The sequence below is a fragment of the Ursus americanus genome, chromosome 27, assembly GCF_024610735.1.
Source record: "Ursus americanus isolate L20-20 chromosome 27, mUrsAme1.1.p, whole genome shotgun sequence".
Lineage (NCBI taxonomy): Eukaryota > Metazoa > Chordata > Mammalia > Carnivora > Ursidae > Ursus > Ursus americanus.
In genome coordinates this window covers 3476087-3492723 of record NC_142153.1, presented here as the reverse complement: position 1 = coordinate 3492723, position 16637 = coordinate 3476087, and the positions used below count along the sequence as shown (strand labels likewise).

Here is a 16637-nt window from a genome sequence, read left to right as displayed (position 1 = left end):
TTATTTAAAAAAAGTAAAGAAATAAAAGCTTCTAAGTTGGTAAGAAAGAAGTGAAATTTTCACTATTTGCCGATTACATGATACTGTATACTCTGGACTCTGCCAAAACACTACTGGATCCAATAAATAAATTCAGTAATGTTGCAGGATGCAAAATTAATGTATGAAAAAATCCATTGTGTTTCTATACACTAATAAAAAACTAGCAGAAAAGAGAATTTAAAAAAAAAGAGCTCCCAGTTGCAATTGCATCAAAAAGACTAAAATAAAATAAAATACCTAAGAATAAATTTAATGGAGAGGAAAAATCTACTCTGAAAACTAATAAGACATTCATGAAAGAAATTGAATGACACAAATAAGATATGTAATGCTCATGGATTGGAGAAATTAATTGTTAAGGAATTGTTAATATGTCAGTATTGCCCGATGCAGTCTACAGATACGATGAATTCCATATTGGAATACCAATAGCATTTTTCACAGGAATAGAACAAATAATAGTAAAATTTATATGGTACCAGGAAAGACCCCAAATGGCCAAAGCAATCTTGAGAAAGAACAAAGCTTGGAGGTGTCACGATCCCAGATTTGAAAATATACTACAAAGCTGTAGTAATCAAAACAGTGTGGTACTGACACAAAATAGACACATAGATCAATGAACAGAATAAAGAACTCGTAAATAAACCCACACTTGCATGATCAATTAATCTTCAACAAAGGAGGAAAAAAATATACAATGGGGTAAGGAGGTCTTTTTAATAAATGGTTTTGGTAAACTGGACAACTACATACAAAAGAGTGAAACTGGACCACTTTCTTACATCATATACAAAATAAAAACCTAAATGTAATAACTGAAATCATAAAGCTCCCAAAAGGAAACACAGGCATTAAATCTGGACATCGGTCTTAGTAACATTTGTTTGACTATGTCTATTCAGGCAAGGGGAAGAAAAGCAAAAATAACTACACCAAAATAAAAAGCTTTTGCACAGCAAAGGAAATTATCAACAAAATGAAAAGAATGGGAGAAGATATTTGCAAATGATATATCCAGTAAGGGGTTAATGTCCAAAATATGTGAAGGACACATACAACTTAACACCAAAAAAACAAACAACTCAGTTAAACAATGAACAAATGACCTGAATAGACATTTTTCCAAAAAAGACATACACATGGCCAACAGTCACATGAAAAAATGTTCAATATCACTAATCATCAGGGAAATGCAAATAGAAAGCACAATGAGAAATTACTTTCACATCAGTCAGAATAGTTAATATCAAAAAGACAAGAAGTAACAGGTATTGGGAGGATGTAGAGAAAAGGGAACCCTTCTGTACTGCTTGCTGATGGGAATGAAAACTGGTACAGCCACTGTGGAAAACGGTATGGAGTTTCCTAAGAAAACAAAGCACTAATTTGAAAGATACATGCACCTCTGTATGTATTGGAGCATTATTTACAATAGCCAAGGTGTGGAAGCAACCTAAGTGCCCACCGATGGATGAGTGGATAAAGAAGATATAGTGTGTGAACACACACACACATACACGCACACGTGCGCAATGGAATATCATTCAGCCATAAAAAAGATTGCGATCTTGCCATTTGTGATCACAAAGATGGAACTAGAGGGTATTATGTTAAGTAAAATAAGTCAAAGACACCATCACTTTTATGTGGAATTTAAGAAGCAAAAGTACAAAACAGAAAAAGAACCATAAATACAGAGAAAAACTGGCGGTTGTCTGATGGGTAGGGGGTACAGGGATGGGTGAAATAGGTGAAGGGGATTAAGAGGTACAAACAAGTTATAAAATAAGTCACTGGGATGTAAAGTACAACAGAGGGAATATAGTCAATAAGATGATATAACTGGTGACAGGTGTTAATGGTGCTTAAATCACGGTGAGCATTTTGTAACATAGAAATATCAAATTGCTGTGTTGTACAACTGAAACTAATATTGTATGTCAGCTATACTTTAAAAATAAACATTTTAAAAAGCTAAGTTAAAGCTAGTGTGTAAGGCAAGCAGAGAATCAACAGGGAGTGTATTTGTAAATTGCTTTTAAACTATCTGATGTACAAGTTTAGAGAACAAAAACATGATGATCGTGTTCAAATGGTCAATGTTGGCCAAAGAATTTGATGTATGGTACTGTGCAGTCACTGTGTGCTGCCTCCCTAGCATCCCCTTTCATGGTAACAGAACTGTGATTTTCATTGAGGAAGTCGTTATGCCTAGCCCCAGGAAGAGAATCATGGTTTAAACCAGACATGATAATACTTGCTCATGTTGCTAGTCAACCTGGCCCAGAAAGTTTCTGCTTAAAAATCAGGTGAGAGTCATATGAGTGTTCCCTTGTATATTACTAGTTACTTTTCTCTTGTTACTTTTAAGATCGCTTTTATCTTTAATTTTTGACCTTTTAATTATTGTATGTCTTGGTGTGGACCTCTTTTGGTTCATCATGTTTGGAGCACTTTTCTCTTCCTGGACTTGAATGTTTGTTTCCTTCCCCAAGTTAGGGAAGTTTTCAGCTACTATTTCTTCAAATAAGTTTTCGGCTCCTTTATCTCTTTGCCTTCTGGGGCCCCTGTAATGCAAAGGTTGGTACATTTGATGTTGTCCCAGAGATCCCTTAACCTATCCTCATTTTATTTTCAATTTTTTTTTTTTTGCTGTCCAGTTTAGATTATTTCAATTACCTTGTCTTCTAGATCTCTGATCCATTCTTCTGTATCTTCTAACCTGCTGATCATTCCCTGTAGTATATTTTTCATTTCCATTATTGTACTCTTCAGTCTGATTTGTTTCTTTTTAATATTTTCTATCTCTTAGTTGAGGATCTCACTGAGTTCATCCACTCTTCTCCCAAGTCTGATGAGCATCTTTATCAGGTAGATTGCTTTTCTTCATTTCATTTAGTTCTTTTTCTGAGGTTTTGTCTTGTTCTTTCATTTGGAGCATATTCCTCTATTTTGTCTAACTCTCTGTGTTTGTTTCTAGGTATTAGGTAGGTCAGCTACATTTCCTCATCTTGAAGGTAGTGGCCTTATATAGAAGGTATCCTGTGGATACCAGCAATTCTCCTGATCACCAGAACCAGGCACTCTAGGGGTGTCCCCTGTGTGGGCCGCATGTGCTCCCCTTTTGTCACTGGCCACACTGCTTCAGGAGTGCTCATAGGTGGAGCTAGCCCCTTGCCATGCTGGCTGCAATGTGGATCATGACTACTGCAGATGTACTGGTGTATAGGACGGGCTGAGAGGTCCAGCTGCAGCTGCTACAGGCATGCTGGTGGGTGGGGATAGCCCCTGTTGTGGCTGGCTTTGAGGCCAGGTGTGACCCCCAGTTACAAGTGTAGTGGGGGTGGGATTAGTACCTGGTGTGGCTGTCTGCAAGGCCCAGGTGACCATTGTGGGGGTGCTTGTGGGCAGGGCTGGTCCCCCTCCCTGGGCCAGTAGTTGCTTTGGAGGGGCACTGGTCCTGGCTGATGCTACCTTCCAGGTATTGCAGGGGTGGTGGAGAGCTGCTTTGGAGGAGCACCTGCCAATCAGGCCTGCTAGGCTGAAGGAGGGCAAGAAAAATGACACCTGCCCACACTTCCATTCCTAGAGAATGTTCCTATAAATCCCTGAACCTCCAGCACATGCCCTAAAATTATTCAGTAAATGTCCTTTGTGTATAGCTGAAGTGCTTTCAAACGGCTGCTTCTGTGCTGGGTCTCAGAGCAAGTGATATTGTGCATAGGCCCTTTAAGAGTGGAGTCTCCATTTCTGGCTCTCCCAGAGTTAAGACTCACTTGATTTTCAAAGCCAGATGTTCTAGGGGTTCATCTTCCCAGTGTATACCTCCAGGGGAAGTGCACAATGTAGGGGCTAAATCCCACAATTCTCAGGGAGGACCTCCATTCCTGTAATAGTCCTGCCACTTGTGTGTCACTATGTCAGGGGTTTAGTTCCTGACCATAACTTTGCCCTTCCTGCCCTTCTCTGTGTGGCTTTTTCTTCCTATCTTAAGCTGTAAAGAGTTGTGCTAGTTTTTAGATCTTTCTCAGAGTGAATTGTACTACATGTATTTGTGCCCTTTGTATGTTTTTGAGAGGGGGTGAGCTCAGGATCTTCCTATTGCTCCATCTTCCTCTCTCCCCCAGCTTTAACTTCAAACTTAAATCTCATAGTTGGTTTTAGAAAAAGAGATAAGAATTGTGCCTTCTAAGAAAGGAAGGGAGGAAGGAAGGAAGGGAGGAAGGGAAGGAAAGGAAAGAAAGGAAAAAAGAAAATAAACCCTTCCAAAGATACCACATGGTTGCATAGTTAGGAAAAAGTATGATTTTCTCGCCCTGAAAAAAGGAGAGTAAAAGGAGATATCAATGAAGAGACTTTAAAAATTTTTTTTGTTTAAATTCAATTTAGTTAACATATAGTGTATTATTAGTTTCAGGAGTAGAATATAGTGAGTCAGTTGCTTATAACACCCAGTGCTCATTACATCAAGTGCCTTCCTTAATGCCCTTCACCTCACTCCTCACCCACCTCCCCTCCAGCAACCCTGTTTGTTCCCTATAGTTAAGAGTCCCTTGGGGTGCCTGGGTGGCTCCGTCAGTTGGCTGACGTCAGGTGGCTGACTCTTGATTTCAGCTCAGGTCACGATCTCAGAGTCCTGGGATCCAGCCCCACATCAGGCTCCACACTCAGCAGGGAGACTGCTTCAGGACTCTTTCTCCTTTGCCCCTTCCCCCACTCTCTCTCTCTCTCTCTCTCAAATAAATAAATAATAAATAAATAACTAAATAAATAAATAAATAAATAAATCTTTAAAAAAATAAGAGTCTCTTATGGTTTGCCTCCCTCTCTGTTTTTATCTCATTTTATTTTTCCTTCCCTGAAGAAGAGATTTTTTATTTTATTTTATTTTTTTAAGATTTTATTTATTTATTTGACAGAGAGATAGGAAGAGCCAGAGAGCAGAAGCTGGGGGAATGGCAGAGGGAGAGGGAGAAGCAGGCTCTCCACTGAGCAGGGAGCCTGATGCGGGACTCAATCCCAGGCCCCTGGGCTCATGATTTGAGCCGAAGGCAGACGCTTAACTGACTGAGCCACCCAGGTGCCTCAAGAAGAGACTTTTTAAAGTTAATTCATTTCCATTGCTCTTCAGGGCTTCACGCAGAGCTGTTTTTCTTTACCCAGAGACAATCTTTTTTCTTACCCCTAAGCCACAAAGATAGAGGTTTACATATTTAGATGAATCTATAATCTCAGAAGAATATGGCTGAAACCAATACCCACTGAATAATTCTAAGATTAAAGATGTCCTAAAATATTTTGAAGATACATTTAGTTTAATTTTAGAGAAGGCTGAAAAGCAAAGCTGCATCACTGGGTTTAGTAGCCTCTGTCCCTGTAAACCTTTTTAACAGAGAAACAGTACAGCCATTTGGAAGTTTATAAACACCCATCAATTTCCTTTTCCTTATTTCTCTTAACAACAACTGAACACTTCATTTTCTGGTCCCTTTTCATTCTTTGCTTTGCTTTGTCTTTTTATCTGATGATTCATGTGCTTCCACTCTTCGGTGTTATTCCTTTTGATTGTTGACTGACACACTGATGTAATTTATTTGAGACAATAGCTTTACCACTAAAGCTGTAGAGTGAGTGTTTGAAATGGTATTTTTCAGGTGAATTTTCCCAGTAGCATCAATTTCTTCAAAGACTAGTAGAAAATTGGCCCTATCACCTTCCTTTTGTCCCCTTTCAAGTCATCTCAAAAAATGGTCTTTCATACCCCTTTCATTGCATAAATGTCCTAGCTTCATGAAATAGTATGCCTTCTACTGGCTTTCTGAATCTATTTTTAAACTGACTTTGGATCATTTTACTAAAGGTTGTTCATATTGGGAGTAGTTCTTCCTGTACTTTAATCTTGCCACCAAGGCAGTTTAGAGACAGATTGAAATAATAAATTTTTAGAATGAATAGGACTCTAGAATTAGTATGCCCTTTGGATATTGTCTAGTTCAGTCCCCTGAGTTCACTGATGCATTGACTAATGTGTAATATTGATGACATGACATTTTTTATTAGCAAATGCCCTTATTAAGCCCTTTCGTAACTTTCTGAGATAGGCTTAGTATTTTATTCTTTTATTTTGTTACTTTATTAAAATTGGAATGTATATCAGTTAGTAATGCTTTCAGCTGCATCTGACAATGCCTGATGAACAGTGGCTTAAACCCTAAGAATATTTATTATTCGTACTAACAAGATATTCAGAGATAGTAGGGAATCTTAGAGTTGGATCCAGCTCATCGTATCATCAAGAAACCCACATTCTTTCTGTCTTTCCATTTTTCTTCAACTAGCATCTGGTCCTTTTGTCTTTCTGCTTGCTGCCCTGACTATGTCATGGGGGCAGTTTAAGCAATCATATCCATGTCAAGGAAGAAATAAAAGTGAAAGGGGCTTGTACCAGTAGTTTCTCCTCTAAAGCCTGGCCCCTTTATCAGAAAGCAAAATCACTTTCCCAGAAGCTCCCCAATAGATTTCTCCTACATCACATTGGCAGGATTGTCACATGACCCATCTTAGCTGCAAGAAGGGCTAGGAAAGTATTCATGTTTTACCGTGGGAGGAACCTTTGTATTGGGAGGAACACAGGAATGGGGGGATTGGGAATGCCTTTTAAGTGACTAAACCAACAACATCTGTCAGAATAGTTATCCTAAAATATACATGTATATATTTTCATATCCAGGGAGGAAATACATCTTCAGACAATGAGTTCTGGAGTCAGATATCCTGAGTTTAAATCCCAGCTTCTTTGCAAACTCTGACTTTGGACTTCTTTCTGCTTCTATCTCTTTTAGTGTAAAACAGGAATAATAATGTACTGATTATGTACATGATTATTGTATTAATGACCTGAAGTTAGCTTATGAGCACTCCATATGAATGTCATTATCATCATTTTGTTTAAAAATAAAACACTTCAGGCTTTCTATAAATGCTTCATGTGTCAAAGCAGTATGGTGAAAGGCTTATTTGGCTAGAATCTATCAAATCAAGAATCTGAGATCCATCTGTAATTTGCAAGATGTATATACATATATTCTGTAGTGACCCAGATAAAAACAAACAAAAAAATCACCAATTAGGGTTAGAGGAAAAAAAAATCTCTGCAGTGTTCCTTTCAGTTATTTTTAGACAAAGATACACAGACATAGGAGAATCAAGGAGCTGTTTAAAACATAACAGATACTCAGGAAGTAATTGATGATGAAAAAAATTTGTAGTATGAGAAAAGCATCAGAATATAATTTGAAGTTTTGTGAGAAGCTATACTATAGTACTCTGAGAAATTGGTAATACTAACAGAAAAGCAATGGTGGGAAACCCAGAGCAGCTTCTAGAAAGTGTTATGGTCTTGTAGGGGACTGGAAAGTAGATTCGCCGTAGATTGATTCCTGAAGTTGAGTCTTTGTAGAATTACAGGGAGTAGGAAAGAGAGTAAACAACCATATCCAGGCTAGGTTCAAGTGAAGGCCTTGGTCCTGTGAGGGAAGCTCGAGTGACTATACCATAGGAACCATCTAATTGCCCACAACCAGAAGTTATAGCTCCTCCAGCTTCTACCATTCCTGTGCCTGGATTTGAGGAAGCACAATTCTTCCATGCATTTATTAACAGTGTACTGACCACCATTCTTCTCTGACTTTCCCTCCAGAAAACCCGTTATGAAATTTATGTCAGCATTCTAAAAGAAGGAGGCAAGGAGCTCCTGAGTAACAATGAAAGTGAGGCTGCAGGACTGAAGAAGTCACATTCAAGTCCTTCGCTGAACCCGGATTCATCCCCAGTCACAGCCAAGGTCAAGCGTAATGTGTCAGAGAGGAAAGATCACCGACCTGAAACACCAAGCATTAAGCAAAAAGTTACTTAGAATCCATCTGTGACCAGGAAGTACTGGTCATGGAACAAAATAGAGTTTTTCAAGATCTTTCTGGTAAACCCGTGAATATATTTTTAAACAGTCTGTGACTAAATGGTGCATTAGTAACCTTTTCTATTGTATAGTTTTGTTAGTTTCTGTACTGATTGTCTCTTTGCTCTTAATTTCTTCGCTTTGATGATGTTTTGCTACTTGATGACTAATGCACCTTTTTTGTGAAGGGGAGGGATCATGATTTCAGAATGAGTGGTGTGTCACTTTTCCTTTGGTTTTTTTCTTGTTTGCACTCTGCTCAGTTGTTTTATGTATTCTTGAATCAGCTATTACATTTTTTTAAGGTTAAAAAATTTAACTCAGTGTGAGACATTTAACTGGACAAACTTGGTAGTTTAGCAAATTCTAGCCAGAGTTAATATAAGCCTTTATATGTGAAATCTTGCTCAGTCACAGAACTGAAATTGAGCACTCACAGAAATTCAGTTAAGAATTACAGTTCTGGGAATCAAGATGTTCCACCGTGATGCAGGTGTGCATACATCTTTGCACTTACTGTGGAGTTCTGACCCTGCTGGAAGCAGGGGTAGGAGGTGTGAAGATCGGAGGACTAGAGAACGTAAGAAGTGCATTAGCTTCCTTGAAGTGTTGATTTCATTTCAGCCAAAGAAAGGAAGTGAAATCTTTTGCCATTGAAGTTTGTGGAAAGACAACACCAAGTTCATTTTGTTTCCTAAAAGGTAGTGGCAATAATCGGCTCTTGGGGAACTGTAGCAGTAGGCATGTGGTTTGTGTGCAGGAAATTGTTACCTCACTCCCCGGGTCTAGACTGGGAATCCAGAATCATCTCTATTGTCAATACCCTGACATTCAGGAATTAGGTTATTTCAGGCAGGGTGTTATCTCCTGTTTGTAAAATATTGGGGTCTTCCTAACAAAATAATGTTGAAAATGGAACCCCTTTTGTTCTTTTTTTAATCAAAACAAAGTAAGACAGGAAAAAGTAGCTGCAGTTCAGCAATGCAATGAATAATGATTCTTTAAAATAAATCTGAAAGTAATAAATTGTTTGAATGAATTGTGGTTGGAAAACTGAGGAACCTACTGGTTGCATATGCAAGGTTACTCACTTTATTCTTATCTCAGTCTTTTTGATAGCCAATTCACTCTGCTATTACTGAACTTTCTCCTAAAACTAAGTACTTTATTTTAAATCATTATTTTCTCCCTTCTCAAAATAGTTCTATTAACCTTACAGTAATGAGTTAGTTCCAGTGATGGTCCTTTTGCAACTTAGGATGATAAACCGCACATTCTCTTATAGAGGAAGAACAAGTGAAAAATGAGCCCTCTATGAGTTAGAACTTTCTGATTTTGAAACTTGAAAATTTGTGATCCTGAAAGCTATAATCTCCGTGACTTCAGAGCTAATGGAATCACTTTGAATACTCTTTTCCCTCCCATATATATTTGCTCTAGTTCTACCCAGTTTATTAGTTAAAGGTACTATGACCAAAGAATCAGGGACTCTGCAAGAATATCATAGTTCTGGTGAATTAGAGAAAACCTGCTATTAAACCATGGTGGTTTCTAGTGGCATATTGCTCTGATGTATCAGCAATCACAAGATTATTTATTAACATTTATTTCCTTTACCTATATAAATGCCCATATTTGCTAGTGCCCAGAAAAGAGAAACCCCATGCTATGGTTGTAGCTGCTTGTTTTGTGATAAGTATTTTGCCACACCTTTGAAAAATTCACTCTAACCCTCTGTCTTGTTTACATAAAGGCAATGAATAAATTTAGTTTATGTTTCAAAAGCGTAAAACAAACAAGGTAGTTACCAATATGGCCCTGTGTACCTAATTCATTTTTGTAGCTTCTGACCAAATCCAAGATTTCCATGAGGGAATCATCTTTCTTCCTTGAATCTGAATAATTAGCCTGTTTGTTTTCTGCCTAGATATTCATGTCAAGCAGAGAGAAATACCTAGACTATATAATCTCTGAGCTTCAATAACTGAAGAAAAATAAACATCCCTGATGGGCTTGAATGTGTTTGTCCACAGTGTGACTGTGTCTGTGTATATAGAATGTCTGTGTATTTTACTTACAGTATATAATAGACATGAAATGGTACCTTGCTGCAGTGTTTCTGACATTTAGAATAGTTCTGAAATGCTCAGTTAGCATCAGCACCACTACAGCATTATTCCTATTATATGATTCACTAATGCTAGCTACAGGAACTTCTGTATATGCTAATGGATAAATGGATGAGAAGGACACTTTGAAGCTGCCGTATACTATGTTTGCATAGTTTCTCTTTAAAAACAACTGCAAAAGGTTTTTTTGTGAGCCAAGATCCCAGATTGCCCTGGCATGATGTTGACCACCTGCAGGGGATGGTTGAGAATACCTCTGCCCTATCTGTTGTCACTGCACCTGTTAGGCCAAGAGTTTATCCAATAGGAGGAAATGACCGTTGGTTTGACTAGATTCTGAGTCTTGCCTATAGTCAACCACATTTTTCTTTGTGATAATTTCTTTCCTGTGGTGTCTAGTCAGAAGAAATTGAAGACATTTCCTTCCATGGCAATTCCAAGCCTGCTGCCTAGTTCACAGTACAGGGGACCTCTCCTCCTCCTTTCCTCTTGAAGGTACTCCCCCTCTTCCCATCCCCACTCCTCACCCATACCTCAGCACCAGGAGCCTTGGGATTTCTCTCCATATGATAAATCATTATTCTCCTTCACATAAATCACTTAATATTATTTTTTGTACAGAAAATCTTGATAGCCATCAAAACACCTTAGTGATAGTCTTGTTGCAAAATTGACCATAGAAGTGGCCCATGTATAAAATCTTTGAGTGTTTTTGGGGTTTGTTCCCCCACCTCGCATGTTGACTTTTACAAGAATTGTCAGAAATCCATTGTTAGCAATCAAACTTAATTACTAGCATGCAGAGTCATCATTTTATTGCCAGGCTATAGCCATTGTTTGAAGTGCGCTTTTTAGAAACATTTTGATAACTCTTAGCAATGCCTAATTAAACCAAGCAATACTTCCATGTATTTTAATTAATCATAAGTAAAACTAATATGTAGGAGGAGTCCTCTGGTGGAACACTATAGTTGCTATTGATCTTAGGTAAAAAAAAAAGTAGAAAGCAATTGTGCAAGACCCTCTAGGCTTCTCTGTTATCCTAATTCAGAAAATGAGGACTGTGTCCTGGTCAGGAGTAATATGAGGGGATTAATTCTAGAAGAGCAAAAGTGGCTGGCTTTCCAGGGCCAAGCTAGAGGTCATCTCTTGAGTTTGTATTTCACCCTGTGGCCAAACCACAGAGCTTCTGAGGCTGCAGAAGAATTTATATAACCAGCAGTAAGGGACAGTTTTCTGCTGGCCCTGACCTGCTACTCCTTCTGATGTAAAAGAGCTTGAAAAGCTGTGCTTAGGTAAGGCAGGGCCTGATTGGGTATGAGCTTTATTAACTCTTCTCTGCCTAATCATAGACAATGGGAAGAAACTTGACCTTTTAGAATTTTCTCTATTGTCTTATTAGCAAGACTTTCTTGAGTATAGTTAGCTGTCATTGGATTTTTAATTCCTTTGGCTTCTTTCCTTGTAGTCATCAGTTAGGCTTTTTTAAGGCCGAATTCACAGGGAGTTCTGGGGCCTTGTAGGCCAAATTTGTGTACCTTAGCTCTTAGGGACCTGGTCAAGTTTTCTGCACATTGATAGCTACCTTCCTTAATTTCAGCAGCCAACAATCTCTTCACTTTTCAAATGACGGTTTTTTCCAATTGTAATGTTAAACATTTGTTAAACAAAGAACCAAAGTGGCATCGTAGGACTTGTTAAAAGTAGAGTTTAGTTCATGAATAATAGTGTGACTTTGGGTTTAAATAGCATCTGCTTTCCTCAGCATCTAAGTTACTCTGACAAAAAAAGATCAGTCATTTTTTAGGCAGATGAGTCTCTGGGTCTACCTTCCTCCAAAGGTTTGCCAGGCCAGGCCACCAGTATGTCTTGGGTCAACAGATACTTCCATCAGCCTTTTGACATCTTATACTATCAAGTTACCTAGAGGACTTGACAGGTCAGTAGTTCACCACAAAATAATCCCAACAAGTGATAGGGAGGTGCTTTGTCATTGCCTCTCCTCTCAGATTCCTTTTCAATGTCTCACTGTTAAAAGGGGGACTAAAGTCCAAAGCCATTGCCATTCTCCTTTTGTACCTACAGCATCCAAAACCCAAGTGGGCAGCATTCTGCTTAGGATAATAACACCCATTGCATGCAAAGAGAACATCTTCATAGAGAGAATGTCAGTAAATACTTGAATCTGCATGATAGTTTGTTGACTTGAATGCAACAGCAAGAAAATATTGCAAGTTAAATAATTGTATATACAATTTCTTTAAATCTCCCTGGCTCATTCTTTGTAATTTATGTGTGTATCTGTAGTATTGCAGGCTTTTGGAGAATATTCATATAGATAGTATGTCAGGCATCAAAGAAAATGCTTTCTGTCACCTGCCAATGTTGTATTGTGGGTATTTATAGTTGTATGTATGTATATGTATATGTATCAATGTGTAGACTGTATATCAGTATATGGTATATGTATATCAAATTTATTTTTATCTTTAATAACCAGTGTGATATGAAAAGCAAGTAAAAACCTCATAGGATTGATTATATAATACAGTTATTGAGAGTATATATAGTGGTACTGTTTTATTAAACTTAAAATGATATTTTGATTAGATTTTTAATAAGATTTTATGTTAGAAAATTCCATCTTTGATCTTTGAATCACCAGGGCAAAAATGACTCTGAACTAACTTTGTGAAACTATTTCAGTGTACTGTGTACCATACTTAAAGGGATAGCTCATTATAATTTGATATATTCAGAAAGAAAAAAAAAAACAGGCATCCTATGCAGTCTTAACAGCTTCAGTATTCTGAGCACTTAACCATAAACTCAAACAGACAATTTTGGGCTTATTACAAAATGTGATGCTTTAAAGCACACATTCTTTATTGTTGTAATTAGTTCAGAAAAATAGAGCTTTCAGAAGAATTAAATAAGTGCCCACTGTATCATTTTTGTGCCTGTGTCTGTTTTACACTAGATCAAACCACTCTTCTAGCACCGCCTCCTCGCCCTCTTCACTTTCAAGAAATAGTACAATGTTAAAGTATATCAGGGCTTCCCAAGATCAGGTACTATATTCTAGGTTTGCAGTTGTACAAATTAGCATCTAGTGTCACAAGTAGAAGAATTTCAGGGCAGGTTATGGACCAGGTTAAAACTTTAATATTTTTATACTTGGGTCTCTTCCTGCCTCTCCCCAAAGAAGAGCCACTGGCCTTAGTTGTTTGAGCTTACTGCTTATCTTACACTATGTAAATAGATAATTAGAGATTAAATGTATATTAACCAGCATGTTTGGTGTATTTAAAGCAGCAACTGAGTATGTGTGAGTGAGTGGTTGAGTGCAGAATATTTTTAAACGTACTGTCTCCTATTCTTTGTATCTGATTCAGAGAATTGGAGTTGTGGGGTGGGAGACTAATCTTCGGCTCCAGTCTGCAGTAGTGTGTTGGTAGTTACGTTGGAGTTTTTTAATTAATTCTACAGTCTCAAACTATTTTTGCAAATATATCATATTTCCTAATCTGTTCTAGACGTGCAGTGAACTGGCCCTGTGACTGATCAACAGGGTCTTTGTTCCGCAAGAGTATGTTTCTTTCTAAAAATTATAGTGATTTGCAAAAGCATCCATTTGATTCAGAAAGTATATACAAAAGGAGTAGAAAAAATAAAGTTTCATTTTGGGCCTTAATCATTTGAAATGTTTGGACTTTTAATATAAAGCCATGTAGGTTATAAAGCCAAGTAACCATTTGGCGTGGATAATAATATCCACTGTATAGAGAGTATATATGCACATTGATTTTTAATGCCATTAGGATACTTTTTTAAGCTATAAGAATGAGACTACTTAGACCAAATTGAAGTCAGGGGGCTTGCCAGGGGAAGTGTGTGAGCTGGTTGCCTTCCATTTAAGGTAGACGTACATGTGGTCAGTCCTCTTCTCCTAAGAGATTCAGAACCAGTGTACTGTCCCCGTAGGTGTGTAAGGGGAAAGTCTTACACATCTTGGCCTCTCACATGTGTACATACACTTGCACACATGTACACGTAGTGAATGTTTTAAGTTATACAAACTTAAAACACAAAGGGCCAGAATGTAGAAGAGGTGATGAACGAAGGGAGTGGAAACTGCATCACAGGAATGTTTTCTAAGGGCTAGGGAGGAGTTTGAGCTCTAGGGTCTGACTTTGAGAAGCATTGGATTTTTAACAAATATGTGAGGGTGTACCTATCACATCCACCAAATTGAAGGCTTTCTTATAATCCACAAGCAGCAGGTCTCCAACACCCCGCAGGAGCATGGGGACATTCTAGAAGGCTGATGTTCACTATTTTCTAGGGTGGCATTGCTGCTTGCCCTGGAGATCATTCCTTTGAGAAAGGAACGGAAATGGAGAAGACACAACAAAGCACTTACCATAGAAGCATTGATGTGAATTGTACACACTCCCTTTTGAGCTGTACTGGTGAGAAAGCTCAGACTGAAGTATGCTGAACAGTTAAGCAATGACAGTGAAGATGGAGATGAAAAGAAACCTAGCTAAAATATATTTCCCTTTGCAGGGTAATAGTGTTATAAAGAGCACCTCACTTCAATTCCTGAAAATGTTGGTTAGTGGAGAGAAATTTGGGGTTTCACTTACCATTTCCCCGTGAGCTTACATAGATAAGACTTTAGAAGCCCCCAGGAGAGTCCTATTCAGAAAGCTCAGTTAAAGACAGTACTGTAGGTCTGAGGCTCCTTGCTCTGACCTCTGAATACTAGGGCACTACAGAGGGTGAGAATGTATTCTCTCTGCAAAGAGGAGCCTCTCTTCTGGCCTTACACTCCACTAGGGCTTCTACTGAGCAGCAAGTACATCCTGGATTTCAATGCTATTTCCCCGGCTTTAGGAATCCAGCCGTTCTAACAGGTTGACCCTGCTGAGGAAAGATATCAACTCAGAGTTACTGAGCCACTGGGGGTGACACATGACAAAGGTATTTTAAAAATTAGCTGACTGAAGCCAAGACCATATATTTTGCCTTTGCAAGAAACAAGATGGCACATTGAGCTCTAACCAGGGACAGATGATATCTTTGCCTTTGCATCCAGATTTCTGGAAATGGTTACTGTTTCAATTCTGTGGGAAGGGTCAAGAAACACTAAGCTTATTGCTTCGCATTTCTGCTCAGTTCAGATGAGAGCTGTTGGGTAAAGGCCTAAATGCCTCCCTGCATTCTCTTCTACCTCAGGTTTTAGGAGCCCATTTCTAGAACAGAAATTTATGTAAGTGGAGAACCAATACTGTCAGCCTTGATTACTGTAGGATGGGTAGAAGGGTGGTAGTATGTATCCTTTAATACAGAACAAGCTTCTAACTTTTCCAGCCTAGTAACTGGGTTATATTTACTGTGACTCAAGCTAATTGGCAGTGTGGAACATTCCTTTACCTTCAGAGTTTTCTCCACCAATCATTGCAGTTTCATTGCAGTCCTGGTGCCATATCTCCCTGCAAATTGTGAAAGTAATTAGTGACAAAATAGCAGCCTACTCCTTTTCAGTGGCCAAACTGTCAGCATTAGCAGACTTGGGTAAGCTAGTGGGACTGAACTACGTACTGGAAACCTGTTCCTCATTATCACCCACCAGATTGAAGAAATGCCATCTCCTAGAAAATTATGGCATTTATGGTGGTCATCTTTTTAATGGAACAGTAACTTATATGGATATTGTTAAAGTGTTTAGAGAATATTTTGAAAATTAAGTTTACATTTTACAATTGCTTTATTTTTTATTAAAATAGTTGTATATAAATATTACCCATTTCACTGTTGCTGAAGTAAACCTAAACCGTGTAGACGAGTCACCTGATATGTATAGAAGCTGTGACATATATATAGTACTTTTCTCTAGTGTGTAAATGTTTATGAATATAACTGTTCCTGTGTTTTTATAAGTTGGGGATAATTTGTTGTTTTACAACAGCAAAATCTATTGGATTTAAGTGGTTTTTATGTAATAGAAATCATGCAAAATAGTGAAGGATTTAAAATATGTATATGATATATGTAAATGTACAAACTTTAGAAAGAAATAAATTAACAAATTTCAATCATTTAGGGGAATATTTTTATTTGCTTATGCAACTGTATAATACCTTTAAAAATCAAAACAACACAATACACCCCCTTGTATTAAAAAGATACCCTCGGGGCGCCTGGGTAGTGCAGTCGTTAAGCGTCTGCCTTCGGCTCAGGGCGTAATCCCAGCATTCGGGGATCAAGTCCCACATCGGGCTCCTCGGCTGGGAGCCTGCTTCTTCCTCTCCCTCTCCCCTGCTTGTGTTCCCTCTCTCGCTGGCTGTCTCTCTGTCACATAGATAAATAAAATATTTAAATAAATAAATAAATAAATAAATAAATAAATAAATAAATAAGATACCCTCAAGCCCCACAGTGAGAGATTTGGCCAGGGTAATTGATTAAGGTGTTCGAAGGTCAAATCGTTAGCTCTTACT

General features: G+C 38.1%; 1 protein-coding gene across 7 annotated transcripts in view; it reads left to right on the top strand.

Moving 5' to 3' along the window:
- The window catches only part of PSD3 (pleckstrin and Sec7 domain containing 3), a 701003-nt gene extending 684768 nt beyond the window's left edge, over nucleotides 1-16235 (top strand). For all 7 annotated transcript variants that reach the window (XM_087856333.1, XM_087856334.1, XM_045779175.2 and 4 more), the window contains one exon: nucleotides 7745-16235. In XM_087856333.1, the coding sequence (XP_087712459.1) occupies nucleotides 7745-7960 (216 nt within the window). In that variant the 3' untranslated portion in view covers nucleotides 7961-16235. The remainder of the gene's footprint in view (nucleotides 1-7744) is intronic.
- Nucleotides 16236-16637: the final 402 nt, after the last annotated feature.